The sequence below is a fragment of the Carcharhinus amblyrhynchos genome, chromosome 14, assembly GCF_965287045.1.
Source record: "Carcharhinus amblyrhynchos chromosome 14, sCarAmb.v2.hapA, whole genome shotgun sequence".
Lineage (NCBI taxonomy): Eukaryota > Metazoa > Chordata > Chondrichthyes > Carcharhiniformes > Carcharhinidae > Carcharhinus > Carcharhinus amblyrhynchos.
The window spans coordinates 67,850,029-67,876,413 of NC_137337.1; the positions used below are offsets into that span (position 1 = coordinate 67,850,029).

Here is a 26,385-nt window from a genome sequence, read left to right on the forward strand (position 1 = left end):
CATTTGTTTTATGCGCACACGGTGCGAAAAAAAAGAATGTGCATTTATACAGCGCCTTTCATTAACTCAAGATATCCCAAATCGCTTCCCAACCAATGAAGTGCTCTTGCAGTGTAGTCACTGTTCCAATGCAGGAAATATTGGCACACAGCAAGATCCCACAAGCACTGCAGCAATGATCTGTTTGCAGTGAGATTGCCTCAGTTCTTCTTTGAAAGTTCCCTCACGTCTGCCTGGGCCTCAGTTCAACATTTATCCAAAAGGCAGCACCTCTGACCGTGTGACACTCGCTCAGCGCTGCATTGGCCATCAGCTTGTGCACTCAAGTCTCTTATCGTGGGACTCGAACCCGGAACTTTCTGACTTAAAAGGAAAGAGTACGACTCACTGAGTCACAGCTGAGACGCATCAGCCAACGTGGGAAAACAGCGAGTTGAGCTGAAAACACCTAACTTAGAATCCCTACAGTGCAGGAGGCCCTTCGGCCCATCAAGCCTGCACCAACCACAATCCTATCTCTGTAAACCCATGTATTTACCCCGCTAATCCTCCTGACACGAAGGGGCAATTTAGCATGGCCAGTGCACATAACCCACACATCTCTGGACTGTGACTGTGGGAGGAAACCTACACAGACAGGTTGGGGGGGGGGGGGGGGGGGGACACCTCTTCACACAGTCAGTCACCCAAAGTTGGAATTGAACACGGGTTCCCTGGCGCTGTGAGGCAGCAGTGCTATCCACTGTGCCACCCAACTACTGGCTGCCCAGGTAAAACATTTGCTGAGCTCTCTGTTCTTGAATCGGGAACCTGTTCTTGAATCGGGAAGACCCGGGGGTGCATTAAACTCCCACACTTTCTTACTTTAATCTACCCTTTTGATTTGGTGCTAAATCTGATTTCAGAAGCTTTTCCACTCAGGGCAGATAGTACAAGCCCCAATGACCCCTATTTACAGTGAGGCATGGAGGGTAGAGGACAACAGCCAAAATGGCTGGAAATGGGCCTAAACTAACGGTGGGGCCTCATAATAGTTTCTGCCAATCCTCAGCTGCTGTTGGGGACAGAGTCGGGAAATCAGGAGAGGTCAGGTTTGGTGGACAGGGCGTGGGATCTTGCCCCGGGAGAGGGGGTGGGGGTGATCAGAAGGCCTAAGGCTTGCCAGAGGAGCCGGGGAGGACAGACACACGCCTGTTCTGCACTGTAAGGAAAAACAGCATGGCTACTTCTGGAGTTGAGGCTCCCTTTCACTACTAGGTTTCACTGGGCCCTGGATTAGTTAGCCGGAATGTGTTCATTTTAAATTCGGTTCTGAACTGCGCCGTAGGAAGCTGGTTTACATTTGTGAACGATGTCCTCCCTTTCCCCAAGCTATTTGCCCCCATAGAAGTCGCACAAGTACTGAGAGATGGGGGCATATCCCCATTGACAATTCTAAAGGTAGCCCCTGTCCCTTACCCAGCATTGGGTAAACCTCAGGGCCAACGTGTGCTCTGAGGAAATGCTGTATGCTATCGGGAATTAATCAGATGTTGTGCGGGACAAGGCAGCACCAGCTCAGGTTTGAGCACGTCTCAAGGTATTTACATCTGTGCCGGTCAAACTGGCTAGTTTGGTTTCACCTGCGTCATCAGAATACAGTAAGGTGCAAATCAAGGCCAAATCTGGAAGAGAGGGGAGTGGGGGGGAAAAAGAGAGGGGAGTGGGGGGGAAAAAGAGAGGGGAGTGGGGGGGAAAAAGAGAGGGGAGTGGGGGGGAAAAAGAGAGGGGAGTGGGGGGGAAAAAGAGAGGGGAGTGGGGGGAAAAAGAGAGGGGAGTGGGGGGGAAAAAGAGAGGGGAGTGGGGGGGAAAAAGAGAGGGGAGTGGGGGGGAAAAAGAGAGGGGAGTGGGGGGGAAAAAGAGAGGGGAGTGGGGGGGAAAAAGAGAGGGGAGTGGGGGGGAAAAAGAGAGGGGAGTGGGGGGGAAAAAGAGAGGGGAGTGGGGGGGAAAAAGAGAGGGGAGTGGGGGGGAAAAAGAGAGGGGAGTGGGGGGGAAAAAGAGAGGGGAGTGGGGGGGAAAAAGAGAGGGGAGTGGGGGGGAAAAAGAGAGGGGAGTGGGGGGGAAAAAGAGAGGGGAGTGGGGGGGAAAAAGAGAGGGGAGTGGGGGGGAAAAAGAGAGGGGAGTGGGGGGGAAAAAGAGAGGGGAGTGGGGGGGAAAAAGAGAGGGGAGTGGGGGGGAAAAAGAGAGGGGAGTGGGGGGGAAAAAGAGAGGGGAGTGGGGGGGAAAAAGAGAGGGGAGTGGGGGGGAAAAAGAGAGGGGAGTGGGGGGGAAAAAGAGAGGGGAGTGGGGGGGAAAAAGAGAGGGGAGTGGGGGGGAAAAAGAGAGGGGAGTGGGGGGGAAAAAGAGAGGGGAGTGGGGGGGAAAAAGAGAGGGGAGTGGGGGGGAAAAAGAGGGGAGTGGGGGGGAAAAAGAGAGGGGAGTGGGGGGGAAAAAGAGAGGGGAGTGGGGGGGAAAAAGAGAGGGGAGTGGGGGGGAAAAAGAGAGGGGAGTGGGGGGGAAAAAGAGAGGGGAGTGGGGGGGAAAAAGAGAGGGGAGTGGGGGGGAAAAAGAGAGGGGAGTGGGGGGGAAAAAGAGAGGGGAGTGGGGGGGAAAAAGAGAGGGGAGTGGGGGGAAAAAGAGAGGGGAGTGGGGGGGAAAAAGAGAGGGGAGTGGGGGGGAAAAAGAGAGGGGAGTGGGGGGGAAAAAGAGAGGGGAGTGGGGGGAAAAAGAGAGGGGAGTGGGGGGAAAAAGAGAGGGGAGTGGGGGGAAAAGAGAGGGGAGGGGGGGAAAAAGAGAGCAGGGGAAAGAGGGGAGAGGGGGCAAAGATGGGAGGGGGAAAAGGAGAAAGAGGGGGAGGGGGAGGAAGAGGAAGAGGAAGAGCTGGGCAGGGGAGAAGGGGTTGCAGAGAAAAGGGTGAAGAAGAAGGAGGGTGAGAGTGAGGAAGGGGTGAACCACTGATGAGAGCCAATCCTGAGGCCTTTACTACCAACATACAAGGCCTGTCAGTGTCAGATTACATTTTGTTGCCAGGGCAACCATGGTGGGGCAATCATCAAAATAACAAAACACCAGAGTTCAAAAGAACAGAGATAATAGAAACTCTTGAGCACTGAGCCCATCATCATTTCCATTGAATAGAAACTAGGGCAGTTTCTATCAGAACAAATAATTTCACCAGAAGCTAATCTAACATCTAATTTTGCTGTGTTACTCCTCTGGGAATTCCGAGCATCTTTCCAGGTGGAACAAGGGAAGGCGTCAATTCTTGAGATTAGATTACATCCTGTAGCTCACTTCCAGCTCCCCACAATCTTACATAGAACCCGTGACATACGGCTAATATTCAAAGGTCCGTCAGTAACACAGCTTGGCACTAAGCCAGGTAAGTTTAAAGTTTATTTATTAGTGTCACAAGTAGGCTGACATTAACACTGCAATGAAGTTACTGTGAAAATCCCCTAGTCGCCGGACTCCAGTGCCTGTTCAAGTATACTGAGGGAGAATTTAGCACGGCCAATACACCTAACCAGCACGTCTTTTGGACTGGGAGGAAACCAGAGCACCCGGAGGAAACCCACGCAGACACGGGGAGAAGGTGCAGGTTCCATACAGACAGTGACCCAAGCCGGGAATCGAACCTGGTGTTGTTAGCTACGCTAACCACTGTGCCACCCATAAAGAGATATTAGGACAGGTGACCAAGGCTTGGTCAAAGAGGCAGATTTAAAGAACATCTTAAAAGGAGAACACTGATGAGTTGTAGTGGCTTAGTGAGAATTCAGGTCCCGAAAACCATTACAAATAGTGCAACAATCAGGCACCATCTGAATGGCCACAAACTCCCATGTACCACACAGTCCTGTAGTGCCATTCCCAATGTTCATTCACTTCTTAATCATTATTTATCTGGTACAAGAACTGGAGATCCAGATCATATTTATTGTTGGATTGAACTTGATTTCAGTTCTTTGGTAAATTGTCTGTTCTTTTTGCTTCAACTTCTATTTCCAATGTCCTCTACCTACAACTGACGGTTTGTATTTGCCAGATGCTTATTCAATGCAACTTGGATCTCTTTTTATGTTGGGTGTTTCCAGATTGTTCATCATTATTTTAGCCCTTTTATTCTTTTTCATTTGACTTATTACTGTCACATGTATTCACATACACTGAAAAGTATTGTTTCTTGCACACTCTGCAGACAAAGCATACCGTTCATAGGGAAGGAAAGGAGAGAGTGCAGAACATAGAGTTACAGTCATAGCTAGGGTGTAGAGAAAGATCAACTTAGTGCAAGGTAGGTGCATTCAAAAGCCTGATGGCAACAAGGAAAAAGCTGTTCTTGAGTTGGTTTGTACATGACCTCAGACTTTTATATCTTTTTCCTGATGGAAGGAGATGGAAGAGAGAATGTCCAGGATGTGTGGGGTCCTTAATTGTGCTGGGGTAAATAGGTTCAAAGGTTATGGTTATGGGGAGAAAGCAGGATTAGGCTACTGAGTTGGACGATCAGCTGTGATCGTGATGAATAGTGGAGCGGGCTCGAAGGGCCAAATAGCCTCCTCCTGCTCCTATCTTCAAGGCATCAGGAAGTATAGACAGAGTCAATGGATGGGAGACTGGTTTACATGATGGATTGGGCTACATTCATGACCCTTTGTAGTTCCTTGCGGTCCTGGGCAGAGCAGGAGCCATACCAAGCTGTGATACATCTGGAAAGGATGCTTTTTATGGTGCATCTAAGCTGATTATTTCTTTCGCTTGCCATTGTCCCTCAGTTTAGCTTACTGTGCACCTCCTTCCTGCCCTCACTGCTATACCAGATTGTTGCTCTCATTGAAGAGTGTGTGTGTGTGTGTGTGTGTGTGTGTATCTGTCCAGAAACAGAGAAGATAGGAGCAGGAGGCCACTCAGCCCTTCGAGCCTGCTCCGCCATTCATCACAATCATGGCTAATTGTCCAACTCAACAGCCTAATCCTGCTTTTTCCCCATTACCACTGATCCCTTTTACCCCAAGTGCTATATCCAGCTGCCTCTTGAATACATTCAATGTTTTGGCATCAACTACTTCCTGTGGTAATGAATTCCACAGGCTCACCACACTTTGGGTGTGTCTGTGTCTGTGTCTGCGTGTGAGTGTGTGAAGGTGGGGGAAGTGGAAGGGGTTGGCAATCATTGCGGAAGCGGTTTTTGGCGACAGAGCAAGTGTGCCAGAGTAAAATGAGCCAGGGTATGGAGCAGGACGCTATCATTGAACTTGTTCCGATGCAGTTGGAGATGGGACCTGGTGACAAGAGTGCATTTGGAACCTCAGACCCTCAACCTTTCTGTCAATGCCCGGTTATAAGTAATTGCGGCTCAGTCAGCTCAGGAAGTGAGACTAGAGAGAGGGGATGGAACAGAAATGATAAGATTTGGAATGTAGTCAAAGAGGAGAGGGGTTAGCAGAGAAGCAACAATGACAACCCTCTTTCGAGAGGATGTACAGACAATGGAAAAGTTGGAGCCTAAATATCATTGGCATGTTCCCAGGGATCGAGAGGGGCTAATATTGGGAAAAATTGGGATTGCCTCCAATGCATTGGGGGGGAGGGCAGGGATGATTGTATAATATCTTTAGGATTATGAAGAATTATGACAAGGATCAGAATTTCCCTCGCGGGTGTGACAACAGAACAAACATTCGAGATCAACACAATAAGAAATGTAAAAGGTGGTTATTGAAAATTCCACTCGAGAATTACCCGACAGAACTCCGCAGAAGCAAAATCTCATTCTTTCAACTGGTTGTTAGAAAGCTGAGGGATATCACAGGGAGTGAATGCAGGCGAGTGGGATTAAAATAGGAAACTCCAGTGGAATATGAAATGGAGTTAAATTCTCTGCTCCTCGGCTATGATACTTTCTGATTCAAAGACATCAGACAGTGGAGGGGGGGGGCACAGACGGGTACCCAGAGGGACCCAGTTAGTAATCGAGAGATATTTATCCAAAGCGTGGCAGCTTGAATCCATCCTTTGCAAAGTCTGGATTCATGAGCAAAAGCGACCATGGTCCTCACGACACAAACTCCACACACTCTCTTGTTAGGGAAAGAGAAGGAGACAGACAGACAGACACACACACACACACACACACACACACACACAGAGTCAGAGGGGCGGGGAACAGAGGGGCGGGGAACAGAGGGGCGGGGAACAGAGGGAGATCGACACAGATAGAGAGGGACAGAAAAAGAGAGAGAGCGAAATAAGGATTGAAAAAGAGGCAAGTGGGGGTTAAATGACAGAATGTAGGAAAGGGAGATGGAGTTTAGGGTCTTGGTAGGTGTTGCTAGGCCTTGCTTGTTGTTGGGAGAAGGTTTAAGGGATCAAATGGCTGTCACTTGCTTCTTATTTGTGTGTAGAAACATCAGGAATGAAGCCTGACTGGGAGATATAACCAAGGTTTGATACATCAATCTGAGATCAGTTCAATCTCACATTTCCGAGGCTCAGGTCCCTGCATTCACCGAAATAACAGAAACTAAAGCTCAGCATTGGACGGCTTATTCTATTTACTGAGCTACTTTGTCTCCCTCCGTGCACACGTACCTTGAACTTCACTGAGGAATTTCCATGGAGAAGGGCCCAATCAAAACTGACAATTCTGAAGTCATCTCGGCTCTCCACCCCGCTGAGTACCACCTCCTCATTCGGCTGCACAATCCGATCCCTTCCGGCATTCGCTCTTGGAAGCTTGTCACCTACAATAGCAGCAAAGATAAAGACCAGTAAGGACTGATAGGACACAGTGAACTGGAGCAGAATGGAGTTACAGACAGCCATGGTGAATGAAGACCAGTCCATCACGCAAACCTGCCTCCCATCCATTGATTCTGTCTACACTTCCCGCTGCCTCGGAAAAGCAGCCAGCATAATCAAGGACCCAACACACCCTGAACATTCTCTTCCACCTTCTTCTGTCAGGAAAAAGATACAAAAGTCTGAGGTCACGTACCAACCGACTTAAGAACACCTTCTTCCCTGCTGCCATCAGACTTTTGAATGGACCTACCTCGCATTAAGTTGATCTTTCTCTACACTGTAGCTACGACTGTAACACTACATTCTGCACTCTCTCCTTTCCTTCTCTATGAACGGTATGCTTTGTCTGTATAGCACACAAGAAACAATCCTTTTCACTGTATGCTAATACATGTGACAATAATAAATCAAATCAAATTTTACACTAAAAAGCAACTCACACATTATCGAGTACGATGGACAACAGCAACATTTCACGACATGGATCGCAACTTTTGCTAACCACTGGGAAATAGTTAACTCACGATTTTAAGGGGATCAAAGGTTCATAGAATGCCAGCAGTGCAAGAGGAGGCTGTTCGGTCCATCGTGTCTGCACCGAGCACAATCCCACCCAGGCCCTATCTCCATAACCTCATATATTTACCCCCTGACGCTAAGGATCAGTTTAGCATGGCCAATCACCTTAACCCGCACATCTTTGGACTGTGGGCGGAAACCTGAACATCCCGGAGGAAACCCACACAGACATGGGGAGAATGTGCAAACTCCACACACAGACAGTGACCCGAGCTGGGAATCGAACCTGGGTCCCTGGCACTATGAAACAACAGTGCCAACCACTATGCCGTCCCTTGTTGCAGGGAAAAGTGGGAGAATGGGGCTGAGAAACATATCAGCCATGATTGAATGACAGAGCAGACTCGATAGGCTAATTCTGCTCCTATATATTATGGTCTTATGTAATTATTTTATTCATTCGTGGGACATGGAATCGCTGGCTAGCCATCATTTATTGCCCATCCCTAGTTGTCCTTGAGAAGGTGGTGGTGAGCTGCCTTCTTGAATCGCTGTGGTCCCTATGCTGTGGGTTGAAACTGAATGGCTTGCTAGGCCATTTCAGAGGGCAGTTGAGAGCCAACCACATTTCTGTGCTTCTGGAGTCACATGTAGGCCAGACTGGGTAAGGACAGGAGATTTCCTTCCCTGAAGGACATTAGTGAACCAGATGGGTTTCTCCGACAATTGACAATGGTTTCATGGTCATCTTAATTCCAGACTTTTCTTTTATTGAATTCAAATTCCACCATCTGCCACAGTGGGACTCGAACCTGGGTCCCTAGAACATTAGCTGAGTTATTGGATTAATAGTCTTGCAATAATACCACTACACCATCACCTCCCCCAGTCCATTGGACATATTCGTGGATGGAACAGGCCTGGTGAACCTTCCACCACCATTTAAATGAATGTGGACAACAACGAGCAGACAATCTGTGTTATTTATTGTGTGATGTTGACTGAGGGATAGATATCGGTTGGGACACCAGGGATAACTCCACTGCCCTCCCTCTAAGTGGCACCACTGGATCTTTCACATCCACCTGAGCAAGCAGTTGTGACAACAGTTTGCTGTCTCGCCCGATGCACGGCACCTCTGACAGCGCAGCACTCCCTCAGCACTACATTGGGGTGTCAGCCTACATTTTCTTTGCCCTAGTTCTTGACCTCATGCTACTGTAGCTATTCCAAGAATCCTGCTGCTGTGCTCCTGAGACTTTCCCAGCCTAGATCAATCTTGTCAATCTTGTTTTGCTTTTGTGTCCTACGCTCCTATCAACTGAGCAAACTTCCACTCCATATCCCCAGGACCCTGCTTTTTGTGCCCTCTCCAAACACGTGCAGTCTGTCCTCCAGTTTCACTCTGCACTTGCATTGGAGCCACCGGCATTGATGGCTGGCACAGATACGATGGGCCAAAGGGACTCTTTTTGCACCATAAAATTCTATGGCATTGTAGTCTTTGGTCCTGGGAACACTTTGTGAGGGCCTGGAGTTATAGATTCCATCACACACTCAAACAGTGCACATGAACTGTGAGTTATTGCATTGTACACCTTAAGGCACTTTGACTCTTATTGTGAACGGGCTAGAGTTCAAAAATAGGGAGGTTTGTTGAAATTGTACAGGGGGTTGGTGAGGCCTCACTTGGAATACTGCGTACAGTTTTGATCCCATTACCATAAAAAAGAATACAGTAACATTGGAGGCTGTCCAAGGGAGATTCACCAGGGTGATTGCTGGGATGAGAGGGTTGCCCTAGCAAGAGAGGCTAAACAGTCTGGGTTTGCATTCTTTGGAGTTTAGGAGAGTGAGGGGTGGCCTTATTCAAATATATAAAATCCTGAGGGTAGACGGTGAGGTGTTTTCACTAATGGGAGAGTCTTGAAGGGGACATAACTATAAGATAAAGGGACAGTTATTTAGAAATGAGGTGTGTAGAATTTTCTTCTTAGAGAGGGTGGTCAACCTCTGGGATTCTCTGCCCCAAAGGGTGGTAGAGACTGGATCATTAGATGTATTTAAAGTGGAGATGAATAAATATTTGGTAGATTGCGGAATAAAGGGCTACGGGAAACAGCACAGAAAATGAGTTAAGGCCTGCATAGATCAGCCATGATCATACTGAATGTCAGGGCAGGCTTGAAGAGCCTGGTGGCACACTCCTGCTTTTATTCCTTGTGTTTTCTTGATTACACTTCAAGAAGTACATTATTAGCTGTTAAGGTGATTGAGGGCATTGTGAGGATGTGAAAGGTGGTATATATAGAACGCAAGTCACTGGAAGCAAGCATGCAAGTACAGCACGCGGTTAGGAAGGTACATTTGTACGTTGGCTTTCATTGCAAGAGGACAAGAGTACCGGAGCAAAGATGTCTTCCTGCAGCTGTACAGGGCCTTGATGAGTATTGTGCGCAGTTTTGGTCTTCTCACCTAAGAAAGGATATACCTACCATGGAGGGAGTGCAGTGAAGGTTCACCAGACTGATTCCTGAGATGGTAGGATTGTTGAATGAGATTGGGGGTCAACGGTGCCTGTTATTCAGTGGAATTTACAAGAACGAAAGGGGGATCCATTTGAAACGTATAAAATTCTGACAGGGCAGGGCAGACTGGGTGCAGGAATGCTGTTTTCTCCGGCTGGGGGTGTTGGCGGAGGGGGTGGGTGGGTGGGGGGGGGGGGGGGGGGAGCAGTCTAGAACACAGTCTCAGGATATGCATTAGGCCATTTAGCTTGGTGTGGTTCCTGCTCTGTCCAAGACTGCAAGAAACGACAAAGGATCGTGAATGAAGCCCGGTGCATCAGGCAAACCAACCTCCCGTCCACTGACTCTATCTATACTTCCCACGGCCTCAGAAAAGCAGCCGGCATTATCAAGGATCCCACGCACCCCAGACATTCTCTCTCCCACCTTCTTCTGTCGGGCAAACAATACAAAAGTCTGAGAACGCGAACAAACCGACTCAAAAACAGCTTCCTCCCTGCTGCTGTCAGACTTTTGAATGGACCTACCTCGCACCACGTTGACCTTTCTCTACACCCTAGCTATGACTGTAACACTACATTCTGCACTCTGTCCTTTCCTTCTCTACGAACGGTATGCTTTGTCTGTATAGTGTAGAAGAAACATTACTTTTCACTGTATACTGATACATGTGACAATAATAAATCAAATCAAAATCAAATGTATGATTGAGGTGAAGAGAAATCTCTTCTCCCAGAGAGTGGTGAACCTGAGGAGTTCTTTGTCACAGAACTCTGTGGAGGCCAAATCACAGTGAACTTAAGAAGGGAAAATATAAATTTTTAGTCTCTAAAGGTGTCATGGGGTATGGAGATAGTACTGGAGTGTAGTGTTGCAATAGACTGTCAGCCATGGTCACATTAAATGTGGAAAGGATTGAAGAGCCGAATGGGCTATTCTTGTTTCTATTTTCCATGTTTCTTAACTCTTTATTCTATAAAATTCCAGAGGCAGAAACAACTGGAAGCTGTGGGGCAATATTTCGCTTATGGCAAAACAGAGCAGAGGGATTTTCCCGAATCACTCCCTAGTTATTACCGAGTTAGTCAACTAAAGTTGTCACTAACAGAGCTTGGCACCAAGCCATGTAAGTTTAAAGTTTATTAATGCCACAAAAAGGCTTATATTAACACTGCAATGAAGTTACTGTTAAACTTGGCAATTGAACCCATGTCCCTGGCACTGTGAGGCAGCAGTGCTAACCACTGTTCACTCTTGTGGACATGTACCACTGATGTTAGCTTTAGTTTGTTGAGATTCTTTTCAGTTTCCGAGCCAGGGAGAGTCTGGTTGCTAAGCGGGACACCTTAGCATATAGTTTAAATGGCCTTTGGCCTATGGTGGTTTATACGATTACCGCTGACTTGATAAGCTGAGAATTCCACTGCTAAGGAGTGTTCCTTTTCTCCAAGAGGTCTACAAATTGAGATAAGGAAAGGCTTAACTGCAGTTGAAACTTTCATCTGTAATTGTTGTTAACTCTGGGTTCAACAATCGACTGGCTGATCTCCCATCTCCTTGTCCACACCAGTTGAAAATTGTTACGGTGCAGGAGGTGGCCATTCAGCCCATCATGTCTGCACTGGCTCTCCAAGCGAGCATTATGGCTTAGTGTCATTCCACAGCCTTTTCCCCCATGCACTGCACATCGTTTCAAGTAATCGTCTAATGCCCTCTTGAATGCTTCCTTGAATTGAACCTGCCACCACCAGGAGAGGCGGGTGAACGGGGGGAGGGAGCCAGGGTAAGACACTCTGACAGGGAGTCGGTACAGACTCGATGGGCCGAATGGTCCCCTCTGCACCATCGGGGTTTTAGGATTCTATTAAAGGAAGTATATTAAAGCAAGTTGTTGTTTCAGTAGCTCTTGACAAGAGAATTGACACTGGGCCAGTATATAAAGTTAAAAAGATTATTTCATTATTGTCACACATCAGGTTTACATTAACACCACAATGAAGTTACTGTGAATATCCCCTAGTCACCATACTCCTGTTCAGGTACACTGAAGGAGAATTCAGCTTGGCCAATGCACCTAACCTTTCAGACTGTGGGAGGAGACTGGAGCACACAGAGGTAACCCACGCAGACACGGGGAGAATGTGCAGACTCTGCACAGACAGTGACCCAAGCAGGGAATCAAACCCGGGTCCCTGAAGCTGTGAGGCAGCAGTGCTAACCACTGTGATACGTTATACCAGAGTGGCAGGAGTTACCACAAGGTGGGGGAAGACTGGAGCAGTTGTGTTTCAGACCGGGTCAACGACCAAAAAAAAATCAGATTAATGTCTACAAATTTATCTTTCCTTATCTCAGTTTGTAGACCTCTCGGAGAAAAGAAACACCCCTTAGCAGTGGAATTCTCTGCTTATCAAGTCAGCGGTAATTGTATAAACCACCCTAGGCCAAAGGCCATTTAAACTATATGCTAAGGTGTCCCGCTTAGCAACCAGACTCTCCCTGGCTCGGAAACTGAAAAGAATCTCAACAAACTAAAGCTAACATCAGTAGTACATGTCCACAAGAGTGAACAGTGGTTAGCACTGCTGCCTCACAGTGCCAGGGACATGGGTTCAATTGCCAAGTTTAACAGTAACTTCATTGCAGTGTTAATATAAGCCTTTTTGCGGCATTAATAAACTTTAAACTTACGTGGCTTGGTGCCAAGCTCTGTTAGTGACAGGCCTTAGGATATTAGCCGTGTGTCATGGACTCTTTGCAAATGTAAATTATGGGGAGCTGGAAGTATTAACATAAGCCTACGTGTGACACTAATAAATAAACTTAAATTCTCCCTCAGTGTACCCAAACAGGTGCTGGAGTGTGGCAACTGGGGGATTTTCACAATAACTTAATTGAGGGTTAATGTAAGCCGACTTGTGACACTAATAAATAAACTTTAACTGTTTCTTCCCCAGGTGGACTAGCTTTCTTCAGCAGACAAGGGGGCAGTGAGGTAGTCTGTGAGGGAGTGGCGGAGATGCAATGTGGCTCTGAGTAACCATTCATTAGCTGGAGGCCTTCCCTGCCCTTTTTGTAAGGGGGTGGGAAGAGCCCACGCTGTATTTCATGAGCCACACCCCTCTCACCACCTTCAAACAGGGTTGGTGAGGGTTGTAAAACCCAGGCAATGGCATTTCTTTCTAACCTCGGAACAAAGGCAAACAAGCAGGCAACTGGGAACCCAAAAGACTGCTGTCACACTTGTTAAAGTTAATTCATTAGTGTCACGAGTAGGCTTACATTAACACCGCAATGAAGTTACTGTGAAAGTCCCCTAGTCGCCACACTCCGCTGCCTGTTCAGTCACACTAAGGGGCAATTTTAGCACGGCCAATGCAACCTAACCAGCACGTCTTTCGGACTGTGGGAGGAAACCCATAGAGACACAGGGAGAAGGTGCAGACTCCGCACAGACAGTGACTCAAGCTGGGAATCGAACCCAGGTCCCTGGCGCCGTGAGGCCGCAGTGCTAACCACTGTGCCATCCAAGTGCAAACTGCTTTCTTCGGAGAAAAAGCCAGAGCAAATCTTCATTACTCAAAAAACAAGTTCGCTATTTTGCCGTCCGGGTACGTTGAGGTCCAGTAGAAGCTTTCGGTTTCATTTTGTTTGGACACCTGATTTTGCCTATAACACAGCTTGCTATTGAAAGCACTCCCATTAAACGCCTCAAACTTTCTCATGCATTTCAACGTCACGAAGCACTTTCTGCAGGAATTAACTTGGGAACTGCTCACGATCACATCCCGTCTGGGAGACTTGGGTCACCACCCTCCAAAACTATTCGCACTCAAGGTGACTCACATCACCGGAAGAAAATTCGCAACAATTAAGCCAGGTCTAATTCATATTTACAACATCATAAATATGTTGTAAATATGGGGTGGGGCAGTGGCACAGTGGTTAGCACTGCTGCCGCACAGCGACGGGGACTCGGGTTCAATTCCGGCCTCGGGTCACTGTCTGTGTGGAGTTTGCACGTTCTCCCCGTGTCTGCGTGGGTTTCCTCCGGCAATCCAAAGATGTGTGGGTTAGGTTGAATGGCCATGCTAAATTGCCCTTTAGTGTCCCGGGACACATAGATTAGAGGGATTAAGGGGGTAAATATGTGGAGTTTCGGGGATAGGGCCCGGCTGGGATTGTGTTTGGTGCAGACTCGGTTGGAGAAATGCACAGTAGGGTTTCTATGTTTCAAACACCTTTTTCTCCCTGACTAAGATTTTGTGAGAAAAAGGCACAAATTCTAACAGCAAAAGCAAAGAAAGGCCTCTGCTCGCAACACGAAAAATTATATTGCTGCCTCACAGTGCCAGGGACCCGGGTTCAATTCCAGCCTCAGGCCTCTGTCTGTGTGGAGTTTGCACGTTCTCCCCGTGTCTGCGCGGGTTTCCTCCAGATGCTCTGGTTTCCTCCTGCACACCAAAGATTTGCAGCTTTGGAGTGGCTATGCTAAATTGTCAAGGAGAATAACAGGGTAAATATATGTGGTTAAAGGGATAGGGCCTGGGTAGAATTATTGTCGGTGCAGAATCGATGGGTCAAAGGGCCTCGTTCAGCACTGTAGGGATTCTATGATTTACAAATGCCATCGGCAGTGAAAGCTGCATTGAAACTCAACAGCACTCCTCTCATTCAGAGTCTGCATTCGTGGAGCATGGTCCCAAGGTGCTCGACAGGAATTTAATATGAACAATTTGAGAGACGCGCGATGGGGTGGATTAAAGAGGCAGATTTTAAGGAGCATCTCAAATGAGGAATGAGCAGTTGGGAAGACAGAGAGGTTTAGAGAAGGAATCCCACTGCAGAACCCAGATTGTGACTCAGGTGCTGGAGTGTGGCGACTAGGGGATTTTCATAGTAACTTCATTGCACTGTTAATGTAAGCCTACTTGTGACACTAATAAATAAACTTAAAAAAAAGCGTTAGGTTATGGGGATAAGGTAGAGGGGTGGGTCTGGGTGGGGTGCTCTCTCAGAGAGTCGATGCAGACTCAATGGACTGAATGGCCCATTGAGTCCCTTTGCACTGTAAAGATTCTGTGGTCCAAAGCAAAAAACAACAAAATTTCATTGCAATTGGATGTTTGGTGAACTGGAGCCCCAAACACTTCAAAAGGTGGTGAAAATGAAAGCCTCCAACTCAATGTCACACAACAGGTGATGCAGTACCTCCCTCTCATTGGCAATGGATATAATATTGAACCAAGGTCCCCCCATTTCCTCTCTCAGATAAACACAATAGGTCCCACTGCACTGTCTGCAGAGCAGGGGTGCTCTCCCTGGTGTCTCGGCCAACATTCATCCCTTAACCAACATGATTGAAAATAGATCATCTTGCCATTATCACATTGCTCTTCATGAAATCTTGCTGTGCACCAATGGGCTGCATGCACTTCCCAACATCAGTGCTCACTCTCTGAGCACAGGCAACACTGACTTGACAAAGCATACCGTTCATAGAGTGCATCGGGGAGAAGGAAAGGAGAGGTTACAGAATATAGAGTTACAGCTCGGGAAAGATCGACTTCCTAAGGATTGCCAAATCATGGAATCTCTACAGTGCAGAAGGCGGCCCTTCAGCCCATCGAGTCTGCACTGATAACAATCCCACCCAAGCCGATCCCATAACCCTCACCCATTTACCCTGTTAATCCTCCTGAGGGTTAGGGTTAATTACTAGGATTAATTTACCACGGCCAATCCACCTAACCTGCACGAGTTTGGATTGAGGGGGGGAAACTGGAGCACCCGAAGGAAACCCACGCAGAAACGGGGAGAACATGCAGGCTCCACACAGAACCCTAGTCCCTGGCATGGTGAGACAGCAGTGCTAACCATTGTGCCACCGTGCCATAAAAGGTGGGATTGGATAAAAGATAGTGACAGATTTTAGAAGAGGTGGGGCGGAGTATAGAATGAGAGTAGAAGATAGAATTAGAGGGTTTGCTGGGGACAGCTTGCAGGTTGTGGGAACAAGTCCCAGTTAATTTTGACTGTTACTCCACTGCAGTACAAGTGAATGCTGCACTGAGGGAGTGGCCTGACCATCGTCATATTCCTGGAGTTGATGTGCATGTATCAGTGTTTGATGATTATCACCTTGCTGCGCCAAAATAGGCAGCCGCCGATACTGCACATTGCAACTGTGACTACACTTTGCGCATATTTAACTTCCTGGAAAATACTTTGCACATCTGGAATTTTGTGAAAGATGCCATTTAGCTTGTTCCTGTTGTTCCACAATGAAACAATAGCTAAATCTCCAAACGGCTACAGTCCTCCAGTCACGTCCGTATACAATGGAAATTGGGCCCATGCTGCGACACCGCCCTTCAGTCCACCTTTCCCGAATCACATCTCAAGATTTAAAGGTGATCTTCAGGTGGCAGTAGGAAAAGGTGGGGGGAGGAGGGGGTGGGAACCTGGCTTCTTCCTCTTAAGTTGTAGACACGAGCTTCCAAAACCAGGAGAATCAAAACCACTCCATCACGCAAACCAGCCTCCCATCCATTGACTCGGTCTACACTTCCCACTGCCTCGACAAAGCAGTCAACATAATTAATGACCCCACGCACCCCGGACATTCTCTCTTCCACCTTCTTCCGTCGGGAAAAAGATACAACAGTCTGAGGTCACGTACCAACCGACTCAAAAACACTTCTTCTCTGCTGCTGTCAGACTTTTGAATGGACCTACCTTGCATTAAGTTGATCTTTCTCTGCACCCTCACTCTGACTGTAACATTACATTCTGCGCCCTCGCCTATGTACTCTATGAACGGTATGCTTTGTATAGCATGCAAGAAACAATAATTTTCACTGTATCCCAATACATGTGACAATAATAAATCAAAATTGTATCAAAAACGCTGCATGCTCTCCTTTCCTTCTCCCCTGTGTACTCTATGAATGGCATGTTTTGTCTGTATAGCACACAAGAAATAATACTTTTCACTGTACCCCAATACATGTGACAATAATAAATCAAAATCATATCAAAAACACTACATGCTGCACCCTCTCCTTTCCTTCTCCCCTGTGTATTCTATGAATGGTATGTTTTGTCTGTACAGCACGTTAAGTATCCCAATACACGTGACAATAATAAATCAAGTCAAAATCAAATCAATGAGGTTCCTCCAGCCTCTTGATTCAATCAGTTGAAATGTGCCCTGGATCACAGCCATGCTGGTTATAGATTGATGTGGAGATGCCGGCATTGGACTGGGGCAAACACAGTAAGAAGTCTCACAACACCAGGTTACAGGTTGGACTTTAACCTGGTGTTGAGAGACTTCTTACTGTGGTTATAGATTGGTCAGGGCAGGCAGAATGATGGGCAATCATATTGGGGGCGAGGGGAGTGGGAGCGGGGCACGCCCTACCTGAACATACAATCTACCGTGTGGCTCAGAATCTCCAGATGACGGAAGACAATAATCTCCTGCTGATTCACACCACATTCGCAGCAATCTGTTAGCACTTAATTTAAATACTATCTGATATCAGTGGAACAGGTTCCCAGTTGGGTACATTTCCGTACCACACCCTCGAGTTGCCACGGCAACTAGGCTAATTCAGATGAAAGGTAAGCAAGGGAGAGAATACTCTGCCTGACTCTCTCACCTGGGCGGTATGATAAATGAAACCTTGTGTTTATATGGTGACATCCAGGGGCACAGGAAATTATCAAACGTTCGGAGATATCAAACAAAAGCTTGGTCAAAGGTGTGTAGTAAAGGGCGAGAGAGTGGTTCTGCCTACACTTCCCATTGCATTGGGAAAGCAGCCAGCATAATCAAGGACCCCACGCATCCCGGACATTCTCTCTCCCACCTTCTTCCGTCGGGAAAATGATACAAAAGTCTGAGGTCACGTACCAACTGATTCAAGAACAGCTTCTTCCCTGCTGCTGTCAGACTTTTGAATGGACCTACCTCGCATTAAGTTGATCTTTCTCTACACCCTAGCTATGACTGTAACACTACATTCTGCACTCTCTCCTTTCCTTCTCTATGAAGAATGTGCTTTGTCTGTATAGCGCGCAAGAAACAATACTTTTCACTGCATGACCATACGTGTGACAATAATAAATCAAATCAAACCAAACCAAAGAGGGGATTCGGAGCTTGGGATCCAGACAACTGAAGGCGTGATAAACAAGAGCGAAGTAAGGAAAATCAGAGATGTGTAGGATTTGGAGGAGTTCGAGATATCATTGGGTTGGAGGATGTTATGAAAAGAAGGAGGGAGTTGAACACAAGCATCAGATTTTTAAACTCGAGGGGTTGGCAGGCAACATAGGTTATCAAGCACAGGAATGATGGATAAACGGGAGTTGGCGCACATCGGGATAATGGCAGCAGAGTTTTGGATGATTCATGTTAGTATGGGCAAACACCCTGTGCCTGTAACCTCCCGCAAACAACAACAACCTGAACGGCAAAGTATGCCTGCTTTTCATCAGCGCTGACTGAGAGAGGACTGACTCATGTGGTACTGTCACTGGACGAGCCATTCAGAGACCCACAGCGTGGCTCTGGGTACATGGTTCGAATCCCACCATGACAGCTGAAGGACGCTATATATCTTGATGACAGATGATGAATGAGACTCGAATTCAATAAAAGTCTAATGGATATTCCCATTTCAAGACTGGCCAGGCACCGCATTAACATTTCGGAATTCTGTAAGATAGTCTGCAGCCAAACTACAAAAAGTATTCTTGTTCAGAGTTGTCCAAAATTCTGTATACCTACTTCAGAAATCAATTTTAAAAAAAATCATTGGACATGGGGGTATCACTGGCTGGGCCAGCATTTATTACCCATCCCTAACTGCCCTTGAACCGAGTGGCTTTAGAGACAATTTCAAAGGGCAGTTGAGAATCAACTACATTGCTGTGGCTCTGGAGTCACATGTAGGCCAGACCAGCTAGGTAAGGCAGATTTCCTTCCCCAAAAGACATTAGTGGACCAGATGGGTTTTTCCAACAATTGACAATGACTTTCATGGTCATCAGTAGATTCTTAATTCCAGATACTTTTTTAAATTGTATTTCACCATCTGCTGTGATGGGATTCGAACCCAGAACATTACTGTGGATTACTAGTCCAGTAACAATACCATTACGCTATCACCTCCCCTGAATTTGCCAGTTTGATGGCCAAGTATATTTCAGTATTCCACCATATGGCCTCCATTTTGAGTTTAGGAAGCAAATACTGGTTCAGTGGCCGACTGCGCCATTCCTAGCCTAAGGGGCAAGTTTGGCCATTCTGATAAAGGATGTCAAAGCAACCTCACTCCCAAAACTTCATCAGAACTTTTTGCACAATGACTTGCAATTGTAGAGCACCTAGAAAAATGTAACACATTCTGAGTTTATATAAATACATAAAAAGGAAAAGGCTGGCTAGGGTGAACGTTGGTCCTGTAGAGGATGAGAAAGGGGATCTAGTGGTAGGGGATGGGGATATGGCTAAGGTATTGAATAACTTTTTTGTTTCTGTCTTCACGGAGGAGGACGTGAATAATTTGCCGGGTGTTAGCGATGGAAAGGTGGTAGGACTGGAGGGTCTTAATGACATTACTGTTACTAGAGAGGCGGTGCTCGACAGACTGGAGGGGCTGATTGTGGACAAGTCCCCAGGACCGGATGGAATGCATCCGAGGGTTCTGAAAGAAATGGCGGAGGTGATAGTGGATGCCTTGGTGGTTATTTTCCAGACGTCGCTGGATTCCGGGGAAGTGCCGGAAGATTGGAAAACGGCTAATGTTACGCCGTTGTTTAAGAAGGGTGCCAGGCAAAAGGCGGGGAATTATAGGCCGGTTAGTTTAACGTCTGTGGTAGGTAAAATGTTAGAATCCGTCATTAAGGAGGAAATTGCGAGGCATCTTGAAGGGAATTGCTTGATAGAGCAGACGCAGCACGGTTTCATTAAAGGGAAGTCGTGTCTGACAAATTTACTGGAGTTCTATGAGGATGTGTCTAGGGCGGTGGATAGAGGAGAGCTGGTGGATGTGGTCTTTCTGGATTTTCAGAAGGCGTTTGACAAAGTACCTCACAAGAGGTTATTGCAGAAGGTCGAGGGACATGGAGTTGGGGGTAGGGTGTTAGCGTGGATAGAGGATTGGTTGTCAAATAGGAGGCAGAGGGTGGGGGTCAACGGGTGCTATTCGGATTGGCGGATGGTGACTAGTGGAGTGCCCCAGGGGTCGGTGCTGGGGCCTCAGCTTTTTACCATTTATATAGATGATCTGGAGGAGGGAACCGAGTGTAGGGTGTCAAAATTTGCTGATGACACCAAGATTGGGGGAACGGCAAATTGTGCGGAGGGTGTGGAGAGTCTGCAGAAGGATCTAGATAGGCTGGGCGAATGGGCCAGGAAATGGCAAATGGAATTTAATGTTGGCAAGTGTGAGGTGGTCCACTTTGGTAGGAATAATGGTAGGAAGGACTATTACTTACGGGGCGAAAAACTGCAGCAGGCGACGGTGCAGAGGGACCTCGGGGTCCTTGTGCATGAGTCGCAAAAACCCAGCTTGCAGGTGCAGCAGGTGGTCAGGAAGGCGAATGGGATGCTGGCCTTCATAGCGAGGGGGATTGAATATAAAAGTAGGGAGGTCTTGCTGCAGCTGTATAGGGCATTGGTGAGGCCGCAGCTGGAGTACTGTGTGCAGTTTTGGGCGCCGCACCTGCGCAAAGATATTTTGGCCTTGGAGGGAGTGCAGAGGAGGTTTACTAGGCTGATACCGGAGTTGAGGGGGTTGAGTTATGAGGAGAGGCTGAATAAACTAGGCTTGTACTTGTTAGAGTTTAGAAGAATGAGGGGAGATCTCATTGAGACGTATAAGATGATGAATGGGATGGATAGGATAGAGGTGGAGAGACTCTTCCCGCTCAAAAAAGACACTAGGACTAGGGGGCACAGCCTCAAGATAAAGGGGGGGCGGTTTAGAACGGAGTTGAGGAGGAACTTCTTCACTCAAAGGGTGGTGAATCTCTGGAATTCTCTGCCCGTTGAAGTGGTGGAGGCTACCTCGCTAAATATTTTTAAGACGCGGGTTGATGGGTTTTTGATAAGAGAGGGAATTAAGGGTTATGGGGAGAGGGCGGGAAAGTGGAACTGAGCCACGACAGATCAGCCATGATCTTATTGAATGGCGGGGCAGGCTTGAAGGGCTAGATGGCCTACTCCTGCTCCTATTTCTTATGTTCTTATGTTCTTATGAGATACTTCACAGGCCTGCCGTCAAACAATTCAAACTGGGCCACATAAGGAGATATCAGGAAGGGCGTCCAAAATACTTAGCTGCAGAGGTAGGTATTATTCAGGAGTACCTTAAAGGAAGAAAGAGAGCTAGAAGGGGTGGGGGGATAGGGAGGGAATTCCGGGGCTTAAGATCCCTTCAGCACAACTGCTAGTAACAGGGAGGGGGTGAAAACAACTGCTGCCGCACAGCACCAAGGATTTGGGTTTGATTCCCGGCTTGGGTGACTGTGCAGAGTCTGCACGTTCTCCCCATGTCTGCGTGGGTTTCCTCCGAGTGCTCCTATTTCCTTCCACAGTCCAACGACGTGGGGGTTAGGTGGATTGGCCATGCTAAATTGCCCCTTAGTGTCAGGGGGATTAGCAGGGTAAATATGTGGGGGTATGGGAATAGGGCCTGGGTGGGATTGTGGTCAATGCAGACTTGATGGGCCAAATGGTCTCCTCCTGCACTAAAGCGATTCTATGATTCCAAGGGTCCATGGTGAGTGGTTGGACAATAAGACGGTAAGACATAAGGGCAGAAGTAGGCCATTCGGCCCATCAAGCGTACTCCTCCATTCACTGAGATCGTGACCGAACTGATATGATAATCCGCAGCTCCACTTTCCCACCTTGTTCCCACAATGCTCGATTCCCGAACTGATTAATAATCTGACTACCTTAGTCCTTACGGAGGCGGTTATGGAAATGTAAGGAAACGAGGCCCCGGAAGGTTTTGAAAATAAGGACGAGAATTTTAAATTTCAGATTCCATCAAGACAACGCAGGTCAGCGAGACTGGGACTACGATAAACTAGCAATTCTGTCACAGAGCAACCAAAAACACACACACATGCTGGAAGGGATTCTGGACCACACTGTCTTTCTGTCTGTCGACTTGCAATTGGAATGCATCTTTTACCGTTTTATGTTTATTTATTAGTATCACAGCCAGGCTTACATTAACGCTGCAATGAAGTTACTGTGAAAATCCCCTAGTCAACACACTCCAGCCCCTGTTCAGGTACACCGAGGGAGAATTTAACATGGCCAATGCACCTAACCAGCACGTCTTTTGAACTAATGATATTAATAATGAATAATAAATTAATAACAGAACTAATTAATAATTCAAATTGTGAGGTAAATGTTTATTCTGGAGTTTAGTTTGATTTAATCAGCTGACAGAGGAGACAGCTTCAAGCGATGGAAGTGTTTGGGTAGAGATCATGATCAGAGAAAATTTGACAAGAACGGTGTAAGAATCATAGAATCCCTACTGTGCAGAAGAGGCCATTCAGCCCATCGTGTCTGTACCGACTCTCTGACAGAGTATCTTACCCAAGTCTCTCCCCCGCCCTATCCACATAACCTTACACATTTACCATGGCTAATCCATCTAACCTACACATCTTGGGACACTAATGGACAATTCGGCATGGCCTAACATCTATTCTATCCCTTAACTCCACAATTTTTTCTATCTGCCCTAAGATAGAAATCGTACATAGAAACTAGAAGTAGGAACAGGCCATTCTGCCCTTCAAGGCCGCTCCGCCATTCATTTTGATCATGGCTGATCATCAAATTCAACATCCTGATCCTCTCACCTTCTCTCATATCCCTTGATCTCTTTAGTCCCGAGAGCTGTATCTAATTTCTTCTTGAAATCAGACAATGTTTTGGCTCCAGCTACACTCTATGGTACTGAATTCCACACATTCACCACCCTCTGGATGAAGAAATATCTCCTCACCTCAGTCCTAAAATGTTTACTCTTTATCATCAAACTATGATCCCTAGTTCTGGGCTCCCCCACCATTGGGAACATTCTTTCTGAATCTACCCTGTCTAACTCCATTAGAATGTTATAAGTTTCCACATGATCCCCTCTCACTCTTCTAAACTCCTGTGAATATAATCCTGATAGACTTGGTCTCTCCTGATATGACAGAGAAGGATGTTAATTAGAGAATGCTGTACTCAGCAAATATTTCACTGGTTGTGAAACACTTCGAGACATCTGATGCTGGTGAAAAAATGTGTTGAATAAATGTTAGTCTTTTTAATATAAATTAGCAGAACAAAGCATATTGATGGGTGTGGGGGCCTTACAGAGCTCGGGAGGCCTGCTTTAGGCGTCTAATGTGTGTGGTAATGATTCTTCAGGTAGGAGAGCGAGGTACGCTTGAGTCTCATGTCTTTGCCTGCCTGTCTTATTTGTTTTCTGACAGCGATGTCTGTAATCTGGTTAAACTCTATAAATTGTAGATCTGCTCCATGTACAAGAGATCTCTACACAGCTCATGTGTTTCATTCAAAGCTAAAAGGGCTGAGTCAGGCTCACAATTCCAGTATTGCAGGAAGTGACTTCGGTGTTGGCCTATTTTGCTTGAGGGACGTTACCCCCCCACCTCCCCTCAGAGTGGGGTGGCACAGTGGTTAGTACTGCTGCCTCACAGCGCCAGGGACCCGAATTCAGTTCCCGGCTTGAGTTACTGCCTGTGTGGAGTTTGCACATTCTCCCCATGTCTGCTTGGGTTTCCTCCGGGTGCCCCAGTTTCCCCCCACAGCCCAAAAGACGTACTGGTTTGGTGTACTGGCCATGCTAAATTCTCCCTCAGGGTACCTGAACGGGCGCCAGAGTGTGACGACAAGGGAATTTTTACAGTGACTTCATTGCTGTAAACAGATTTGTGATGATAATAAATAAACTTGAATTTTATAAACTTTAATGCAGTCCGGTCTCCTTCACCGAAGCAGTTCCCCAGCGTCTAGTGGGTGAGACCCACGGCGACACAGATTAAGTTCAGCCCAATGTCGAGAGGAAGTGTAAATGGGGATAGCGCAGTCATAAGCAACAGTTGCTCCCCAGAACCAACAGGAAACTGGGAGCTGCAGTTACAGATTGAAATCACTGCAATGGGAGTGTTGAGTCCAGAAGTAAGATGCCTAAATCAGACTGTGAGACTCTGTTCACTGAACTCACATCAAGTTCCACTGGAGCAGTGTAAGAGACTGAGGGCAGTGAGGTCAGGGCGAGGAGGGGGAGCGGGGTCAAAAAATTAAAATGGGAGGTGTTCCACAAGGCAGTCATCCAATCTATGTTAGGTCCCCCCAACTTGGAGGGGATCCCAACAAGTCAATTGAAAGCAGAGCAAGTCAATCTGGGTTTAAGCTGGAAGGAATTTTGGATGGCAAGGAAGGCAGGGGGTTAAAGGAGAGCATTGCCTCTCTTACATTGGTGTTGGAAGATGCTGTAGGAAGGGGAGGCAGTGTTGCTGGGGTGATAGGCTAGCGGGCTAATGGTGGGCTGAGGGAACAGTCCCTTCGGAATGGTGGAAGGTCAGGGAATAAATCCTGGCATTGTGAGTGCAAGCCCAGGACCTTCTGAGACAAGAATACTATCCAATAAACCACACTGATAGTTAAGTATTTCCTCTCTCACTATGCTTATTGTATCTAATATTTCATATTCTTTAACTAGAATGTCTGCATCATTCATCTCCTCAGTGAAGACAGAGGCAAAAACTCATTGAAATCCTGCACATATCTTCAGCATCAAGGCACACATTACCATGTTCATCTCTGATAATTATTATCTTGTTCTGAATGTGTTGGTAAAAGCACTTTGCATTTGCTTCGATTATATCTGCCAATATTTTTTGTATCCTCTTTTTGCTTTCTTGATTTCCTTTTTTCACTTCACCCTTGTACTTTCTATACTCCTCGGGGCTTTCCACAGTGTGAGGCTACCCAGTGACTGTTCTAAGCTTTCTTTTTCTGCTTTATCTTAACCCTGTGTGGTTCTGGATACCCTCGGGGCTCTAGATTTGGTGGTATCACCCTTTTATGGGGACTTCCCTATACTGTACCTGTAGAATCTCCCTTATGAATGCCTCCCTCTAATTTCTGCTCCAGTATCCGTGTCCTGTCAACTTTCAAAGTTCACCTCTCAACTTTATAACACTTGACTCCCCCCATCTCCCATTGAGAACTTTTATCCCTGTTCTATTTTTATCCTTTTCCATAATTATTCTAAATCTAATTATATTATGGTCACTATCTCCAAAGCGGTCTCCCACTGCTATTTATCCGCTTTCTGAGTTTTAGTTTTTTTCAAACTAGAATCCATACAGTGCAAAAAGAGGCCATTCAGCCCATTGAGTCTGCACCAGCAACAATCCCACCCAGGCCCTATCCCCATAACGCCATGTATTTACTCTGCTAATCCCCCTGACACTAAGGAGCAATTCAGCATGGCCAATCAACCTAACCCGCACATCTTTGGGCTCTGGGAAGAAACAGGAGTGCCTGGAGGAAACTCACACAGACACAGGGACAACATGCAGGCAGCACGGTGGCACAGTGGTTAGCACTGCTGCCTCACAGCACCAGGGACCCGGGTTCGACTCCCGGTTTGGGTCACTGTCTGTATGGAGTTTGCACGTTCTCCCCGTGTCTGCGTGGCTTTCCTCTGGGTGCTCTGGTTTCCTCCTGCAATCCAAAGATGTGCAGGTTAGGTAGATTGGCCATGCTAAATTGCCCCTTAGTATCATGGGGACTAGTTAGGGTAAATGCATGGGGTTATAGAGATAGGGCCTGGGTGGGATTGTGGTCGCTGCAGACTCGATGGGCTGAATGGCCTCCTTCTGCACTATAGGATTCTATGCAGACTCTGCACACAGTCACTCAAGGCTGGAATTGAACCCAGGTCCCTAGCGCTGTGAGGCAGCAGTGCTAACCATTGTGCCACCGTAATGCCTAAGGTGCCTATTTCTCAAGATTAAATCTAGAACTGCATTCCTTCCTTGTTGGGCTTGTCATGTGCTGCCTAAAAAATGTTATTTTAAATATAGTTCAAGAATTTTGTGCTCTCAATGCCTTTCACACTGTTCTTATCCCAATTGGTGTTTTTTTATTTACTTTATTTGTGTGACCTGGGTGTTACTGGCTGGGCCAACATTTATTGCCCATTGCTAGTTGCCCTTGTTCAGAGGTCAATTGAGAGTTAACTACATTGATATAGCTCTGGAGTTACGTGTAGATCAGACCAGATAAGGATGGCAGATTTCCTTCCCTAAAAGACATCACTGAACCAGGTAGGGTTTTCCAACAATCTACAGTAGTTGTGTGGTCACCAGTGGATTCTCAATTCCAAATTTTTTTTACTGAATTGAAATTCCACGAGTTGCTATGGCAGGATTTGAACCCGGG

The 26,385-nt window shown here is 46.9% G+C and overlaps 1 protein-coding gene across 1 annotated transcript in view; it reads right to left on the reverse strand.

The window, feature by feature from the left end:
• The window catches only part of LOC145352759 (kunitz-type protease inhibitor 1-like), a 62,009-nt gene that overhangs the window by 17,540 nt on the left and 18,084 nt on the right, over positions 1 to 26,385 (reverse strand). The window contains exon 2 of the mRNA XM_080203036.1: positions 6,613 to 6,764. Within this exon, the coding sequence (XP_080059162.1) occupies positions 6,613 to 6,764 (152 nt within the window). The remainder of the gene's footprint in view (positions 1 to 6,612; positions 6,765 to 26,385) is intronic.